Consider the following 19,537-nt stretch of genomic DNA (forward strand, 5'->3'; position numbering starts at 1 on the left):
CTGCAACACAACAAACTACCATCTTGTATTAGGTGAATAAGTCAGTGGAACTCACTGCAGCTGCTGGATGAGCAGCTCCTCCTGGTTGAGGTACTTGAGTCGCTCCTCCTCCACTAGGAGGCGCTGTCTCTGGAGCGGGTCTTCCTGGGTGCGCATGGCATCTAGCATCATGAGGCTCAGCTCTGACTCAGTCTGCCTCAGGAGGGACAAGACCGAGTCCTGGTTCTCCAGCTGGGAGGTCAAGTCACATGGTTATTAGCCGGCGTTCATCTACATCGACACTCTTTACACAGATAAGCAGCCGCACTCCCAGTAGCTGTACACACCTGCATGTTGCGCAGCTGAGAGAGCTGTTTGCGCAGAGCGTTTGTGTTCTGCTGCAGGCCTTGTAGGTGGAGCTGCATCTGCAGACGGGACACCGTCACCGGCTGGCTGGCCATGGACGGCGGAGGTGGCATCAGTGCCAAGGGAGCGGATGGCGTCAAAGCTGCCCATCAGAAAGAGGATTTAAGAAGGCGGAGCTTTATTTTGAGTAGCTGATAGAGATCGTCTCAAAACACTGTCAGCAAATCAACCCTGCAAGACTTCAAGCTTCTCCCCACATCCTCAAAGCCTGGTCCCTCAAAGGTCCTTCCATTAAAAACAATCTCACTGACCGGATTTGTGGATAGTATTAAAGGGCAAGTTCATTCCATGCTGAGGGTCAAGGGTCATTGACTTAACAAAAAAAAAAAGGGGGGGGGGGTCAGTCGTGAAAAGAGCATTTTTCACTAAATCCAATAATCTCCCCAAATGTTTAATCATCTGTGTAAATGACACTGAACACTGATCTCTGACTGGAACAGACCATCTTCACATGGTGGCGGCGTTCCCTGATGTCACGCTCAAGAACGCTGGACAATGTTTATACCTCATATAAACACAGAGGGTCTGATGAAATGTTATTGATTCATCAGAACAACTGATCAACCAATGCTGAGTCAGATCACGATCTTCAGATTATCGGCCGCCTGGAACTCAGCACGTATGACATTATTCTAGCTCATCAGAGGACCGTGGCCCCCAAGTGAATACGGTCTAGGAGGTGTGGGGTCACACACATCATGCAGACCAAGACAAAGGGAGAAGGACAGAAGACAATCCAGACACATAGTCGTTCCACCGAGTTGCATTGAGGGTTAAGACTATGAAGAGTGGTGAAGTCCTACGCCAGATACGCAACTGGAAGTGCGCGACAGGTGGATGTCATGGTATTTCTGGTCGAGACCGCATCATATTCTGTTTTATCCTTCGAAAAAATGCTTGGCTTTGATATGAAAATACAAAGAAACCATTTTTATTATTAGGGGGTTTTATTTGGTCCTTTTTGGGCATTTTTTATCACAAAGGGTAAAATAAAAAGCAAGATGGCCGTTTGGCTGCAGTGTGCACGCTTCGTACTGTAAGACACAAAAGGCCTCTGCCGTCATTGTTCCCAGAACATCTTTCTGCTGTCTTGCCGGTTTAGAGGAGTTAGAGGAAATGTCCTGATTTTAACTGCGAGCACAAAGACCGTCCGCAAAGATAAGAGAGCTTTTACCGATGGAGGAAAATAGACTTTCATCATTCTGGCAGGCAGACAGATGAGTATCTGACAGATCTGAACAGGAGAGAGAGATGGGGAAGTGGAAAATGCTGACGTCACAGCTTCTACAGTCAAAGGGAGAATCTGGGAAGTTGTTTAACTTTATGACCAACACAAATGAACATCTATGCGTCACACGGTGTGATGTCACACACACACATGATGTCATAACAATTGAAATAAGTTTTTAACAGGGAAAAAGTCGCATGAACATCCATGGTGTTGGTAACACGACTCAGCGATGCAGGGAGAGGTTTTGTAACACGAGTCGCAGCATCGACAAGATCTATGTGGAGATGTGGCAGACACAAGGAAGATCTTGGTCAATTCTGTGGGATTTTTAAACATCGTGATTCATTCATGGGGACCTCGTGCAGCAACCACAACACTTGCACATAAACACCAACATCGCAGCTCAGATGCGACATTTCTGCATTTGTCTCCAAGTCAACACAGCAGGACTAGTTTTGGTTTTATGCAGTTTTGATCACCCGGTAAATGATCTTCCTAAAGAGCCAACAGGGCGCCCACATTTGGGGGGAGCCTGGGTCCCACACCGCAGAAACAGAACTCCTGATTCTCTCTGACACTGCAACTCAATTTGGTTTCTGACTCAGAACAGGAAACATGAATGGAACCAGCTAAGACAAAGGTAGGTGGTTCAGGACGACACACAGACGACATGTTTTGTGAGGCTAGGAGGGGTCCAAACAGGGACTACAGAGGGTAAGACGAGGGAACACGTGTCAGGAACACATAGCTACCTTTCTTTTTTTTAGTGCGTCCAGCTAAAACAAGAAGCATGAGCAGCGGTTATACACAGCAAAAGCCGGCACGTACAGTACGAAGAAGCTTATCAGCCATTACAATCACATGTAAGGCACCTGAGTACGGAGGACTGAAGCTGCCAACATCAAAAATAAATTAGTGACTCAACAAATGCACCAAATAAAAATTATAAATAAATGTGGCACTTAATCTGTTAAAATATGGCATAAATTCATGTTCCTTTCTCTTGCTTCTGTATTTATTCACCTTGGCATGAATTTCATTTCATTTTCAAAGACATCATCATTTAATTCATTCATTCATCTATGTTTTTCCACTGAGCCCATGAATTACCTTGCTGATGTACATTTCATTTCAGCGGTGTGTCATTTTATTCAGCTTTTGGCTAATTAACTCGTCTTTTTAATTTTTTTTTCAAATTCTGGCAGTTTCAGCCCTCAATACCTTCAGAATTACGCAGAGAAAATGAAATTGCAGCATCTGTGTGAGAGGAAGAGGCCATCAACAAGGCAGCAGTGGAGAGCAGTGACAGGCGGTGACAGCAGATTTGTCCTTTTTGGGGAGGTTGGCGAGCACTTACTGTCAGTTCCTGAGCAATCGCTGGCCGACTCCATCTTCTCCCTGGAGGGGAAAAGTTAGATTACTTAAAGTCAGAGCACACAATCGACTCACTCAGCCACTGGGAAGCTATCGATACACCGTGGAAAAAATATGTGCTGCTTGCTGCTGAAATCAGGTTTTCATTCACTCATCCATCACGTTCTACATTACACAACAATTTCGGAGTGCAGACTGAACGACCTTCACCTCAGAGAAGCTTTCTGATCCAAACTGTGTTTCATATCAGCATGAGAGGCGGTGAGGAGATGAAGTCTATATATAGGCTGTGAACGGCTAAAAATAAGGCCAAACACAAAAGGCTTTGCTATGGAGACGGAGAAGTAAACAGAACGTTCAGATGAGTGATTGATTTTTATGACACAGGTCCAGACTTCCACCTACGATCCCTCAGGTAAAGACTCTTCTTTTGGTGGAAACAGGTCATGAGTCTGGATGGTTAAGATCCATCATTTTCTAGGTCTCTACCTGCCTCTGGTTTCAGGGGTTCAGCCATGACGGTTCCGGTTCAGGTTACAGGGAAGGTCCTCACAAAGACAGAAGTATAAACATGAGTGTCTTACGGGCTTTCGGCCTCTGGCGCTCTGCTCAGAACTCGCTGCAGCAGCCCTGTCAGGCTGGCGATCTGCTTCTCCATCGCCTCCATACGCTCCCTGGGGTCACACCGCAAGAGTACAGTTTTTGTCAAGTAATCATAACTCTTACTTTCCTACAAGAATCAAATCACTGCCATAACTTTGCACCTTTCTTGCTAAACCTGTGGGTGAAACAGAGGAACTTGGATCCTTTTCCATTGGTTGAACAGTTCATCAACGATTTCATTTACAGTCTTAATGGAGCTGCTAATGATTAAGACATCGTTTTAGCTGAAACTCAACACTTCCAGCTCGGCGCTACTGGGAAGGAGCAGGACCAGCTGGCGCCTTCAGTTGAGACAAATTGTTCATGCAAGTCTGTGAGCACACGGCTGGATAGAGAAGATGTGAACAAGACGAAGCACTTGAAAGATCGTTAACGGACGTTTTTGGACAGTTTTGCAGTCGTTAGCCATCAGTCTCCGTTAGCATCAAGCTAAATATACGTGGCTGTTTTTTTTCTGTATTCTGGAGCCACAAAGAAGTAAAACAAGAGGGAAAAACATCTTTGTGAGCTCAAGACTCCTATTAGTGCATACCTGACAGGTAAAATACACTTTGAGATAAGTCAGGCTTCATGACTGTTATTATCGTACCTTTACTGTAAATATTTCTACAAATGTACAGTGTTCATGTGCAATCATGTGAATGTTCGCCAGCACAATGAGCTGCCAGGTCAGACCATCATACCTGGTTTCAGTCTCGTTCCCTAGAAGAGGGGACCCGAAGCCTCCAGAGCCCCCACCCTCGCCGGCCATCAAGCAGAGCTGCTCTGATGTGAGACCCAGCCCCGAGCCCTGGCCCCTGGCCTTGGGACTCTCCCCAAACACAGAAGAGGTCACGGAGTCTCGGCGTAAACTCTGCCTCCCAGGGGAGCCCCGGGCAGGCATGGTGCCCGTGTAGGAATCCCTCATCTCAGGTATCTTCTGTGGGGAGGATGGGGGTGGCACCCGCAGCCCCATGGCTAACATGGATGCAGCGTAGGCGTCATTATACAGTGGCCCTCCTGGTCTGTAGAGCGTTCCACTTTCCATCAGCTCGCCTTGAATTGCGGCTGCTGAATAGGACGTGAGTGAACGCACCGACCCTGCTCCTCCTCCAGCTCCGCCTCCGCGCCGGTAGAGGGAGCCGTAGGGGTCTGCTCGGGCTGGAAGAGGCGAGTGAGGCCCACCGGCGAGACTCAGCCGATTTGTCTCTGCTCCCAGAGAGTAGGGGTCCGCATAGATCCCCCCTCCCCCACGCTCGTCGCCCCGCAGCAGCACCATGCTCCTGGATCCTCCCACCTCGTCATCGGGCTTCACATCCCTGCGCTCCAGGATGGCGCTGGAGGAGGCGCAAAAGGCCGGCTGGTTGTGATGAGGCTGATGGAGCTGTGGCTGCTGGTGGGGGGAGGAGTGGTGGGACTGGGAGTGCGGGTGTGGCAGGGAGTGGGTGTGGTGGGGCGGCCCAGCATAGGAGGAAGGCCTGCCACCACTGTAGAGGAGGCGGGCGCGAGACGGTGAGCCCTGGGGAGGCGAAGCGGAGGAGGATGAATGCTGGGAAGACATGGGTGGGTTGCTGAGGCGGCGATTAGGTGGAGAGTCCTGGGGGGCGTACACCATCTCCCTCTAAGAGAAGGAGAGAAAGAGATCCAGAACAGGGCCTGTGTAGATTACTAGGTGAACAAAGTATTTGTATAGCCCAACAGGAAGTTAGCTTCTCCGTGGTTCCCTCATTGATTCCCCAGTATTTCACACTGAACATTATGTTGTCTCATACTTTGCGTTTCTGGTCGACTTTCAGGCTTTTACCTTCAAGCCTTCATCTGATTTAATTTCATTGAATTTACATTTTTCAAAGACAGAAGGAGCAGCGACTAGTCAAGTTTTTTATGTCATAAAGAGCCGAGCCGTTCACTGAAACACTCTTCAGCAATTCACCGAAGCTACTTCAGGAGTGACAGGAAATACTCTAAATTGCTCCTTTAGTGCTCCTTAAGTTGCACTTGATAGCGTATTGACAGACCGAGCGTGAAGGGATTATCTTTTTTGGCATCCGTTCCAAATGTCACCGTGAAAGGCAAAACAAAGCAGAACGGCGGCGGCGGCAGAGGAAACACAACAGAAGACAACACTGTAATTGCTTACGACACACAAAGCTGTCTGCCGGCGAAGGTGAAAGAACAATCTCTCTACATAATGAACCCTCGGCCTCGTGCAACGGCACCCTGTGGGCAGCCTCGCGGTGGAGTAATGACTCTAGCGCCATCATCCTCCATCTTGTATCTTAGCAACAGCCACATAGTGACACCATCTTTTAATGGTGCTGAGGACATTGAGACATTTAATTCCACCCAGAGATCCCCTCAAGTCCCTATCGCAAGTAAACTGCCTACGAGCTTCCTCCCTCTGCGCCATTTAAAACTGGCGGCAATCAATCTCATCCTTTATCTGAGCCCTGACCCGGACTTCGGTAATCCTGGTCGTGCTTTTGTAGACTGCAATCAGCTCGGCTCTGCTGGCTGCCGCCCAATAAGCTCACACTTGTCCTGGATGGTGGAGGACCTGACACATGAAACTCAAGGTGGCTGTGAACGCTGCGAGATCCAGACGACCAGAACATCAGTGACTGAGTCTCACATCGGCAGGTAGGAGAGCAAAAAAGGCAATCATACACACGTGCGCGCACAAGCACACAAGCAAAACACCTCAGGGATGTTTGATTGACAGCTGCAAAAAAAAAGTGTCAAAACTGTCCTGCTGTCGCTCGCCTCATTCAGCTGTTTAGCATGCAGATTTGTCTCCCAGCGTGCGCCGCGTACGTTTATGTAATGTGATTTATCCAGTTAATAATGCATTTTATTCCATAAAAGCGGCATTCTCTAACACTTTAAATTACCGCTTTCTCATTTCCATAATCACAGTGTAATTAGACAGCAACAGAAATGCGAGGTCTCAGAAAACATGGAGAAACTGAATGACATTGGGGAGGCGGGGTTTATTTTGCTCCGGCTGCTACCAAAACGCATGAAGCATCAGTAATCACGCTAATCAGGCTGATGCCATATTTGTTTGATCAGCAGCTGCCTGATGATGAATGGAGATGCATCTGTTGAGGCTCGGGCTCGGATGATCCAGGTAGCACTGATGCTAAAGCCCTTATGATTAAAGACACTCCTGCCTCCTTCCTCCCGAAAGATCAATGCTTGTTTTTACTCAGTAAATCGTCTTCTCTATGAAGCCCAATTATCCAGCTGAGGTAGGCAACAGTCACAGCCTTCTATCTCACCATGGTAACCAAGGCCAATGGGTAGGTAATAACCATGGGGCACAAGTGTGAACATGCTAGCATCAATTTTGGTTGGAGTTTCATCGCATTGTCGCCTGAAACAACGGCGTGTTTGAGGAGCCATTCTGCTGCTGCAGGAGCTCAGAATGTTGCACTTCTGTTCATTCATGGGGGGGTAAAAGGACGACTTCCCCCTCAAAATTCAGGAGGGAGGGGTTAATTATGAATGCTGTTGTTGGAAGTGCAATAAAGCCAATCCAGCAATTCACTATAAGTTCTTTTATTTTACAAATGGTTCAACTTTTGGAGCGACTCTGGATCAAACTGTTCCAGGCCGTTAGCTGCGTTGCGCTACTAGCAGGACTTTTTGTTTTAATGAAGTCCAGGAGACAGATTTTTAATGGCTGACATCCCTGAAAAGCTTTACTTTATTCATTAAATTATTAAAAAATTAAAACACCGTTGAGCACTCTTAATTAGTGAGACGACTGTGGTATCTACAGGTGTCGATGTAATATGATGATGCACTTTCTGAAAAAACCCCACATTTGTTTAATTACACAACAAAGAAAAGGCTATGAATCATGTGTTTAGCACATTATTCCATCATTACTGATGATGAGCACGTAGGCTTGAGCAACGCTGGACCGATGACAACATTTTAAAGATACATCATCCAGACTGGTAGATGTCACGATATAGTGATTTTATCCTGCATGGAGAAGGATGGAGCTCCCGAGGAAGGTGCAGATGCTGCTCTGGATTATTGATCCAGGCGATCTAGGTTTTTTTGAGGAGGAAAATGTACATGGAGATTGCGGGGATGTTTCCGATGATGCTCCGAGCGTTGGCGGCTGAACCTGTGGCTCCTCTGACTGCAGGTCACTGCCGTCTGCAGTCTATCCTCCCCCACCGATAACTTCTACTACTACAGCAGAGAGTGCCCGGGCGACCCAGTCCTCAGCTGCACCGCTCCACACTCCATCACCTCACCCAGCCTGGTCAGCAGCATTGTGAAGGGCTGGCTCCGGGCCCAGAAACCCCCACCCCCGACTGGATGAAAGTAACTTCTGCTCGGACACATTATGTAATGTAAACTAGTGTTTGTAAACAGAGAAAATCAAGGGAGATGGATGCTTGTGTGGGGGGAACATTTTCAAAGGGAATTACACAATGATACGGTTTGCTGCTATCTGCTGCAGCCAGAGAGAGACGAGCGTTCGTCTCGCCCCCTAAAGAATGAGTCATAAAGCAGCTGCACAGAGAATGAATCACTAATGAAGGAAAAGGTGACTGAAGCAGCATCGCTCTCCTGGCGTCGCTTTACAGTTTGGCACGGTAACAATACAACGCTAATCATCACAAACACTGTTTAACGTCTCAGTCGTTCCTCTCTGGGGACGTGTGGTGCCGTTTGTCTACATGAGGAAGACTCACCCGCAGGTCCCCGTTAGCCAGGTGAGGGTTATGGTGTCCAGGGTAGGTGCCGTAAACTGGTTCTTTGCAGTAAATCTTAATGACGCAGCGGTCCTGAACGTCTCGCGGGTCCTCCAGCTCGTAAAAGACATTACGAGTCTCGTCTTTGATCAGCAGAGCCGTGCTGGGAGACCTGGACGTCACCACCAAGAAAGAAACGCAACACCGATAAATAGTTCACAAAAAGACTGTGTAATAACCGCAAACACGCCAGTGATTCACGTGCATGTAAAGACAACAACCGCAAGATCTTCAGGTCTTTGAGGTGTCGTAATCATGATCTGATCCTGAACTCATCATCAGTTCCTCGCTGATCATGGAACCCTACGTGTTGATAATGCAGAGGACCTTCAAAGGTGCTGCACAGAACAAACTTTTGGTTTGTGAAACTTTGTGTTTTCATATCTAAAGTCTGTGTGTCAACTTATTTTCTATTTGGGCGGTTCTGCTCTTTAGTGTACAAATTCAAGCACATAAAAAAACCCAGAAATAATTCAAGGATCATTAATATGGAGAATCAAGGCCACATGGGATCTTTTTTAAGTTTTACTTGACAAGTAAAAATAATTCAAACAGTCAAAATTCTGAGACAAAGAGTCAGAATTCTCAAAAGTTCAAGGATTTTTATTTATTCACTCATTTATTTATCAAGTATTTAATTAATTCATTTTCCCAAAAAGGCACAAAGGCACACGTGGCCCGCATTCTCTTCCACTTAAAATAAATCAGAACTAAAAAAATGTCCTCACAGAAGTCTTTCTAATATTTAGCTCTTTAGAACAGAAGCTAGCAGGATTTCAGCAGAAGTCCAAGAGTTTTTAGGGATGTGGTCTCAGGCTGCTGGTTCAGGATCATGATCAAACTAGACCAGTAATCTAAAGACGAACTGAATGACTCATTAATGCAGTGTTGATGGAGGGGTAGGGGTGTGTGTGTGTGAGTGTGTGTGTGCGTGCGTGGGTGTGTGTGTGTGTGGGGGGGGGGGTCCTGTGCACCTGAGCATGGCCATGGTGAGCCTCTGGGGGAACATGTGCACGATGAGGGCTCTCAGAGTGTCCAGGCTGGTCAGCTCGTGGGTCAGGTGCACCCTGCGAGTCTCCTCCCCAAGCTGGAGGAACAAGATCCCTGCATTTATGGATGAGGAGGAGCAATGAGGGAGATCCATGGGGGTTGAGGGGGGAGGGGTGATGGGGGGGGAGGTGTCAAGGATGAAGGCAGAGAGCGAAGGTACAATTTGCATTTTTCACCTCTACATATTCGTTAGCTCAACTTCGCTGACAAGGAACTTGACGATCATTTAAACCCGCCCACCAGCCCCGCATCAAACCCTGACCCCCCCACCCCCGTGGTAAGACTCTTTCATTCTTACACACTGATGCGTTTTCGTTGTGTAAATCCTTTTTCTCCGTTGCTCTGCTCCCTCCACTGATCCGAGGAGAGCTGAATGCAACTACACGCTTCCTCCGATACACATGGAGTCACCAGACGCCTCAGCAGGTTGCCTGATCACGCTACCCACCCCCCCCGACCCGACCAACCAGAGGAGGGGCTACACCACTGCAGGCTGCTGAGAGGCAGGAGGGGCCAGGAGTGAGACCTCCAGAGACGGATAAAAACGGTTGTTTTTAGTGAGACAACCAGGACATTTTTTAGCTGGTGTCAATCAAATTCACAGGAATACGCACAAATTATTAATAATAAAAATAACAATAATAATACGAAATGTTTTGCAGTTTCACACCCGCAGACACGAGCCAACAGTGTCAGCGCGAAGGCTTCGACACCAGATGGATCAGATGTGAGACCAGGATTTGAGCTGGTAACCCCGATGTTGTGAGGCCCCAGAACAGAACGCCGCACCACCCGAGCGGCCAATAATTTGGTTGATGGAGGGAGTTACTATTGATCAATACTGGCTTTGAATCAGCGTGATTACAGAAATGCCTGTGAATAAGCTCTACTCCTGTCATTTAATTTAATTGTCCTGTCACACACACATAACATTAACACATGCCAACAATCGAGCAGAAATCAGGAGTTTGGGTTTGAAGGTTCTGACCTGGCGCCCGCAGCTTGGCCTGGCTGGATGAGCGGGCCAGCGGCAGGCTCTGGCGGAGCCGGTTCATGCGGTTGAAGCCGATGGGGATATCAGGCTCCGACATGGTTTCCAGATTCTCAGCTGACGCAAAGGACACCCTGCTGGCCTGGTCGGCGAGCGCCGGCTGTGGTGGGCTGAGTCGTGTCACACGTGGAGTACGAGTCTGCGAGGCACGAGAGCACAAGTCAGAGGGAGACAGGAGAGAGGAAGCAGCACTTCTGCTAAGATGGCAACAGAGTAATTGTACTGCATTTATATGGGCTGATTAGAGTGTTTGAGTTTATTCTAGAACATCCCATCATGTTCCTGAAGGAACCTCAGATGTGGAAGGTGCAAGGCTTCAACAAGCATCTGGTTCGGTTTGTTTAGTGAGGAGAAGAAAAACACTTCCAGCAAATGACACAAACATGCAGAGACTCACACTGAGATGAAATGAATACAGAAAAATAACCACTGTGTACTGATACAGTATCACATCGCAGTGTACTGAGATGAATTTGTGCCATATCTTCAGGTCTTTGTCGATTCCAAACTCTACAGTACTCTGCAGCATGCTAACAGGAAAGGTAACGAATGTTCTATAAGCAGCTCCTTCATGCAAATATTGTCTTTTCAGAATAAAGTCAATAAATGTCCATGTACGTATCATCACACAGAAAAAAAAACAAAAACCGATGCAAACATGCAACAGATCAACCCAGCAGCCGGTACAACGCCGTCTGGCATCAGACGCGCCGTGAGAAGGAGGCTGAGGATCAAATTAACAAGCCAACCAGCATCAGAGTCCAAATAAGGTCACAACATCCACCTGGAATAAAAACAATAAACCACAACTGATGACAGACTCCATAAATTAACGCCGCTCTGCAGCGACTCAGGAGGTCGCTGGGCCGCGCTGCTCCTCCATGAAGAACAGATATTTCAATGCTAATGACCACAGCAAACTCCATCTCCACTGTCTCTACCTGTGATTCTCCACTGGTCCAATCTGAACCTTCGGGGAAGCCACATTGTGGAGGACCTCTCATTACAGCTCCAGCAGGAGCCGCTGCAGCAGGTTGGCTATTAATGAATCCTCACTGACAGACATTTTCCAGCCCAAAGACTACAGTAATGAGCTCCCACAGAGCCTTGTGAAGCCCATCGCCTCATGCTTCTGTGGGCTTCGCTCAGTCCTCACCAAAACTGCAAGGATGTGGTCTGATTGCTGGAGGCGACAACAAGTTGAGAGCACGCAGGCGTGGTAAACGTGCGCGAAACACATGTCAAAAGACATATAAATATTAAGGTTAAATGCACTGCAGACACAAATGCATGCACATGTCCAATCTGTTGCAGGTTATTTTCTTTTGGGGCTTTTTTCGCTATCTTAAGTCAAGTGCATGATCCGTTAATGTGGGAACATGATTTTCACCATGTTCTCCTTCCAAACTCATGTTCTCTGCTCACTCAAGCTCAAAACACAGATACTCACAAAGATTTTCTGAGCTCCAGCTGACTTTAGGTTGCTGCTGGGTGCTCCAGAAATGTGGCAGCCAACATTTCTGCCTCCGCTTCCCCTCCCTCTCCCTCCTCAAAAAGGAGCGGTGTGGTGATGACCAATCAACGACCACAAGTTCTGTCTTAATCCTGCGTCACCGTGTCGTTTATCTCTTGATAGATGCCAAATAAATGCAAGAAAATCAGCAGAGTTGTTTCCATCAACATGCCTGTCTTTTCTCTTCCTGTAAAGAACTACTCGCATTTGATGACTCATCCTGCACTCAGGGGAATGTGTTTATTTTACATCTAATTAAAACGCTTTCTTGGAATTTAATGTTCCTCCTCCATCCGTGGCGTGACGCACCACGGACACAAAATGTATTTCCCTCGATGTAACGTTGAGGAAAACAACAACAACAACAAAAAACAAATGCCGATAAACTGTTTAGAGATTCAAACAACCGCTGTGAAATGACCCGATTCACCACCACAATGCGTTTGTGACGTCTGAGGGAGGGCATGAATGAATTATTTCTCCATCTTCATTAGCAGAGAGCTAAACAGAAGTCGTCAGTTCTGCTGGCGAAAAATTCTGGTGCTCGACTACGCTGGGGGGCGTTGTGCACATTCAGCGCCATTGGCTAACGTAAATGCCAATCAGAGCCAACAATGACCTGAACATTTCCACAGGACCTGGAGGGCCGGAAAGACCCCGACAGACAGCTCTAAATATATCACACTGAACACGCTAACTGCAGAGTTTCTAAACTGATTTTGAAACATAGGTTACTGTTTTTTTTTTAAGCAAAACCCCTCCGACTGGCAACATCCCTCCAATGAAGCAAAGAAGCAGCAAGCGACTCCACAGGTGACGAAGAAAGCACATGGTAATCCAGGAGAGGGAAACCGCCAACATCGGCAATCTCCAATTGGGGACAAACTAGCCTCTCGCCTTGACTTCCGACCACCAAAATCTTTTTATTTCATCCTCATGTCTCGGTGGACATCTGAGCCAAATTTGAAGAAATTCCCTCAAGGTGTAACAGACATATCGCTTAGAATATAATGAGACGCACAGCAGAACAGCCTGAAAACAGAATGCCTCAGACCTTAGAGGTTCACCAGCACGGAGGCATAATTGAGGGAGAGGACATATTTCTCCTAAATTAAAAGATAAGATGGAAAGAAAACACTTGGCTTTCCTTCTTCAGAGCGTTTTAAACTGAAATCCCACATGTGGGAACAGCCTGGTAGATTAGACGTGCGAGCTCTCATATGTTACTAGATTTAGGCTCCGGGTGGGTGCTTCAACACCTTCTGCCTTTAGGAGTCAAGTTACTGAATGTAGCTTTGAGGAATCACTGAGACGGTGTTGAGTGAACTGTGAAGACAAAGAGACGACAAGAGGTTTGCAAAGAAGCAGAGAAACAAAGGAGAGATGAACAGAAGAAGAGGAGGAGGAGAAAGAGGAGAGATGGATGACCTTTACCAACTAGTTTTCCCTTCATGTGATTTTTGAGAGAGAAGAGAGGACCCAGGTTAAAGTAGTGCAAGCACGTTTTAGCAGAAGGTCAATAAATCCTTCAGTCAGATCTGGTACTACAATGTGATCTGCATCCAGGCGGACGGACAAACGGACTAAAGTCCCTCCATCATCCATCCATCAGCCCTGACGTCCCTCTCCCCAGCAACACTCCAGGGGCCCTAAGGCGTTCCCAGGCCAGATGAGATATCTGATCCCTCCAGCGTGTCCTGTGTCACCTCTCACCAGTCGAACACGACTGGAAAACTTCCAACGGGAGAATTCTTGTTCAACTACGAGTTCCACCCAGATGCACAAAATCCAAGTTACAAACTCCATGACCTCTGTAGGCTCCTTCAGACTCTGGTTAGCAACCCACGTTTTAAGACCCTCCACCACTCCAACATCCACCAGTCTGGTGTTTACTGGTGGATCTGACGTAGAACTGAACCTCCAACATCCACCAGTCTGGTGTTTACTGGTGGATCTGATGGAGAACTGAACCTCCAACATCCACCGGTCTGGTGTTTACTGGTGGATCTGATGGAGAACTGAACCTCCACCATCCACCGGTCTGGTGTTTACTGGTGGATCTGATGTAGAACTGAACCTCCAACATCCATCGGTCTGATGTTTACTGGTGGATCTGATGTAGAACTGAACCTCCACCATCCACCGGTCTGGTGTTTACTGGTGGATCTGATGTAGAACTGAACCTCCAACATCCATCGGTCTGATGTTTACTGGTGGATCTGATGTAGAACTGAACCTCCAACATCCACCAGTCTGGTGTTTACTGGTGGATCTGATGTAGAACTGACCCTCCAACAGCCACCAGTCTGGTGTTTACTGGTGGATCTGATGTAGAACTGACCCTCCAACAGCCACCAGTCTGGTGTTTACTGGTGGATCTGATGTAGAACTGAACCTCCAACACCCACCAGTCTGGTGTTTACTGGTGGATCTGATGTAGAACTGACCCTCCAACAGCCACCAGTCTGGTGTTTACTGGTGGATCTGATGTAGAACTGAACTAACAGCTAATATCTTCCACTGCTGGGAACCACAGGCCTGGTTTCAGGTCACTGACTTTGAGATGGGACACCAGTTGTTTAACTTCTGATCTGGTTCTAGGACTCATGAGTCCTGCAGTGTTCTATTGGCATTGACGTAGGTTGCAGAAAAAAGCTCACAAAAAAAAAAATCAGGACCAACGCTCTTGTACAAAGACCTAAACCATACATTTCTGTGTGATGAGCAAATGAAATTGATCTGAGCAGTGACACGGCCTCGAGAGAGAGGAAAGGTCAAAGACGTCCTCAACATTTGTGTAAAAGGTCAATAATAAATCAACTGTGGAAAAAGGATAAATATTAGAGGTGTACTCTGCTCATCTATTTAACGGCTAGAAATTGACTACTGATGTACAAATAAACTCAATAATCATCATTTAATCCTGAAGGAAAACATGCGTCCGGAGGAATCTCAATGCGCTGCTGCTGCCTGCGAGCATCACATCTCACATCTCCAGCATACATGTAAACACAGAACACGCATACAGCCTCCACACAATATAATGAACAATAAAAAGGTGAACCCAGCAGCTGCAAAGTGCCTCAGACATCAGATTCCAAATCAGCTGGGATGCAGAATAAATCCATTCAGGAAAATGTCTATTTAGATTTTCTCGCATGAAGGATTCCATGAATTTCATGAGGGCTGAACAGAGATGCAAGAGGTGTGATAAAAATTCTGCATCACATGGAACTCTACTGGTAAGTCACTGGTGCGCCACCACCCCATAACACCCCACACACAAAATAATAATGCTATCGGCCAAAAGCGTGACTCTTATTTTTGGGGACAGCTCCTGGGATATCAACCACAAGAAAATTACTTGACTTGAAGGGAAAATATTCAGATTGATCAAAAATGAAGGTCATTTGGCTGCTGCAGAGGTTGGCCTGTGAAAGCACAAAAAGCCAGTCAGGAATGATATAAAATATCTCTAAATGTGCACTCTGAATACGCTCTCCTGATATTAACAATACGCCTTTGAAGATAAGAGAGTGGTTGACCCTTACCTCAACCTCTTCAAACGCCTGCACAAGCATGAAAAGACCCTCCAAGGTTCCGCTGGACTCGTGAAAGAAGTCGGTCAGGTCTCTCTTTCACCAGAAGACTCCATCCAGATTTCCCACCAGCTCAAGTCTTGATGGATGTGGCAGCTGTGCACAGCTGTACCAAGCCAGCCCCCCCCACCCAAACTCTCACATTTCATGGACATTACCCTCACAAACCATAGCATTCCTTTCCGGTGAGACTTGAATTTCAGAATCCTGTCACATAGCATGAATTGGCAACTGCATCTGAATGTGTCGAAGGAACACACCACTCATCATAACAACAGTCCGGAGGCGAGGCAGGTGAAGTAGGAGCGCTGAGGAGAGAGCCGGCCGATATATCCAGCAGGCCTCTTTGCCAGCGAGCAGCTGGGGGTTAATTGTCCTGCTCAAGGACACTTGTTTCAGAAAGAGAAGAGGGAACCTTTTGTTCACTTCCTTGGCCAGATATTCCCCACTGATCTGGTGTCAGGTAGGGAGTATCAGCTGCTTCATCACCACTGAAGTCTGCTTTGACCTTGATTTCTCTAGACAGCTCGTATGGTATTTATAAAATACACTCCAAGTCAACAGTGTAAGTATAGCAGGCACTACTGCTTCACTTAGTTCAGTTCTCAGTCAAAGATAATCGTCTTTCACATGAAAACTAGAGGCAACTTTTCATCCTGTTGAGGCTTTCTGAGTGTCAGTGAGTAATTCTGGCCACGTGCCTCAGCTCAGTGCCAGCCAGGGAACACTGTAGCAGTCTTTAGCGGTGGAAAACACTCCCGCTATTCTCCCAGTCAGATTTGGGAATAGCGATTTTCTGCTGAGCATCATATCAACAGCCGAACAGCACAAGAGGTAACAAAAGCAGCGATCTGAGGAGGTTGGACTTGAGCTGGCACACTGGGACAAATGTAGCAGGGTTATTCTGGAGATGCCAACGCAGTCTGGTCACATTTAGTCAAGACAAGAAGTGAAACACAGATCAGCCTCACATAGCCGCAGGATCCCTGAAGTGACACAAATCCTCTGAAAAAAACTGGGTCGTTATGGGTATTTGCTGATTGCCATTTCACTGTCGTCTTACATCTCACCTAAGGAAGCTGGTCACATTGTGAGGTTAGGGTTGATGCTGCATCAGTTGCATCAGGACCCGAGTGTTATTTCTTTTCTTGGAAGAAGAGCAAAGAACGCCACTGGAGACTTTCCTGACTTCAGCTTCTTCATCAGGTTGTCTGTGTGTTTGTCCATCGGCCCCATTCTCATTATTGCGATATCCTCCTTCAAATTTGGCTCAAACATCCACTGGGTCTCAAGGATGAGCTGAAAAGGTTTTGACGGTCAAAGGTCAAGGTCTCTCTGACAAGCACGCATCATCGTGACATACAACTGCAATAACACATTTCTAGTTCTAGTTCTAGTTCCTGCATCCAGGATATTTCAGCGTCCATGATTTGCTGCCTGAAAGAGAATGAAGGTTCCGTTTCTTAGCTGCTGCCTCGTTTGACACCAAAGAGGCCCTGGTTCTCGCTTGTGTCCATCGTTCTTGTACCTGTGATGCTTCGACCTGCTGCTGCTGGGGGACAACTGAAGGACTTTGTCTCTTGGCACTCAGCAGGCGGTGTGGACACTGGTGGAAGCTGTGCTTGCACCACGTGCCGTATCACAAGTGGTGAGGGTGGGGCCAGGCTGGGAGGAGGTGTCACATCAGGGGCACTGGGTGAGGGTCCTGAGTGGGCTAATTTCTGGTCGGAACGTCAGTGCCATGTTTGTCCCTTTGTCTGTATTTATGAATTTATTCATGTTACAAATGATGGGAAGACCCCTCTTGTCCTGGCTGAGGTTTTCTCGTGTGACGTGTTAGTATCATACATTTCAGGTCAGATGAATCCCACTTACAGCCCGGTGATCCCCTCCCCCTCTGATCAACTCCACCACGTCGCCATGGTTACTTCAACAAGTACCAGAACAATCCAACAAGCAAAAGGCTCCATAATAACTCCCCCGGAAATTAAGATGGCTGATGAGTAATTGGACAACTGGAGACAACTTGAATAGGATCCCGTCTCACTGTCTAAGCCGACAGTGTCGTACATCCTTACAAATTCAACACTGAGGCAAACAGAGAAGACAATACGCTGCGATTGCTTTGGCCGCTCCAGACAGAAAGACAAGAGAACAAAATGGAGCATTAATATTTGTACAAGTGAGGCTGGGAGCAGTGAAAAGAGGAGAATCCTGCAGCACTCAGCCCCATTGTGTTTTTGATACAGTAAAAGGAGGCGAGAGGCTGACGTTTCCATGCATGTTCATCCCTGCAGATGGATAATGTTGACAGTGTCAGGAAATATGTGTCATCCACTCAGACCCCTGCAATAAACCCTCACACATGCATGGAAATGTGCCTGCATCAGACATAACTTATTGCTAATTGCTAAATAACAATGTGCTCTTGGAGTGTATCACCCCTGTGTGTGTGCATTTAGTGAGCTGGCAAACCCATAACACACACAGACACACACCCTCACACACAAGCTCAGAACTGCTCTGCTGCAGGGGCTTCTATTGCATCAGAAGAGGAGGCAAGACTCCCCGACTCTCCAGAGGAAGGGGAGCTATAACCAATCCGCTAGCAGCTGCAGACGAGCAACAAATAGCAGCCAGCCAGAATGTGTCACCAGCTGAACAGAGAAGGTGAGGGTCCTGAGTGGGCTGCTGCCAACATGCAGCACCCATTAAAACATGACATAAACTCACCGGCTGCTGCTTTACAATCGAATGTGATCCAGAACTACAGCCTAAGCTCAGCCTTTACAAAGATGACAGTTTTCATTAGTCTCGCTTAGCTCGATGTCCCTCATGTTGCTGTGTCAGCACAGGAGAGGGAGCAACTCCTCATCATGCTGCTATCCTAGGGAAAATGGTTGTATTTCTCTAAGCCAAACATACTCATTTATAGGTGGCGCAAAGGCCAGGATGCGACGATGGCACCCTTCCAAAATAACGATGGGAAGCATGAAAGGCCACGGGTTGTATAGGGGCTTTGAAAATGTCAGCACACAGAAAACAGTTGAACTGTGAGGCTGAGGAAGGGAGGGTCCCATTCATATCCTCCGTGGGGGAGAAATGTGGGCCGTCGAGGTTTATAGTTGCCCCACGATGTTGATAGTCATTATAGTGAGACGCATTTCTAATAATTTGGCCACTTCATTTCCATTCACTACAACTACGACACAACAACTTCAATTATAGACAGAATTTGCAGCTTTCTACTGACTCAAGTCACAAATTTAAAGACTTGAGTCTGAGTTCTGCCAGCTGTGTTTAATGTAGCAGGTCACTGGACAAGTACAGCATGAATAAACATCACCTTTAGTCTTTGCAAGTTTACGATTTTGCTGTCAGTAGAGAAAACTTTTTACATTATAAATTGTGCACTCAGCTTTCATAGTGTAATTTGCTACGTCGCCTTTCTTGGGTACAGCGGTCCAGAGTAGACACTGAATCAAGGCTCCACTAAAGGTATGCACAGTTTCAAGTGGTTCAGGTAGGAAAAACAAAACATAAATGTGTGCGTTTCCCTGTCAACTTGACAAACGAATGTAGTCAAGAGCAGCAAACGGCTACGATGCATTATTAGTTCCACACTTGACTTCCATACATTATGCCCACTGAACGGATCCTTTGACCCCGACTTCACTGCAGCCGGAGGGAGATTGCACTGTTGAGCACACGCTAACCTCAGCACTTCCTGCAGCTTATAGCATCTTAACCGTAAAATTACTTGATATTCTGAAAGGCTCCTTGCATACTTGCTGATACAGGAAAGACTGAACAAACACAGCCAGAGGATTGTCTGAGATGGAACAATAGAGGTGGTGAATGGGTATTTTATGTGGGGTCTCCAAAGATTAATGT

The 19,537-nt window shown here is 47.0% G+C and overlaps 1 protein-coding gene across 3 annotated transcripts in view; it reads right to left on the reverse strand.

Moving 5' to 3' along the window:
* Positions 1-19,537, reverse strand: part of LOC147240056 (SRC kinase signaling inhibitor 1-like) — a 79,966-nt gene that overhangs the window by 18,523 nt on the left and 41,906 nt on the right. For all 3 annotated transcript variants that reach the window (XM_086194547.1, XM_086194548.1, XM_086194546.1), the window contains exons 4-12: positions 10,469-10,670; positions 9,405-9,534; positions 8,371-8,542; positions 4,357-5,273; positions 3,595-3,684; positions 2,994-3,034; positions 2,389-2,412; positions 327-487; positions 56-231 (exon numbers count right to left, since the gene is read on the reverse strand). In XM_086194547.1, coding sequence (XP_086050673.1) covers positions 56-231; positions 327-487; positions 2,389-2,412; positions 2,994-3,034; positions 3,595-3,684; positions 4,357-5,273; positions 8,371-8,542; positions 9,405-9,534; positions 10,469-10,670 — 1,913 coding nt within the window. The remainder of the gene's footprint in view (positions 1-55; positions 232-326; positions 488-2,388; positions 2,413-2,993; positions 3,035-3,594; positions 3,685-4,356; positions 5,274-8,370; positions 8,543-9,404; positions 9,535-10,468; positions 10,671-19,537) is intronic.

This window comes from Aulostomus chinensis, chromosome 23, assembly GCF_037954235.1.
Source record: "Aulostomus chinensis isolate RoL2024-O1b breed Wild chromosome 23, RoL_Achi_v1.0, whole genome shotgun sequence".
Lineage (NCBI taxonomy): Eukaryota > Metazoa > Chordata > Actinopteri > Syngnathiformes > Aulostomidae > Aulostomus > Aulostomus chinensis.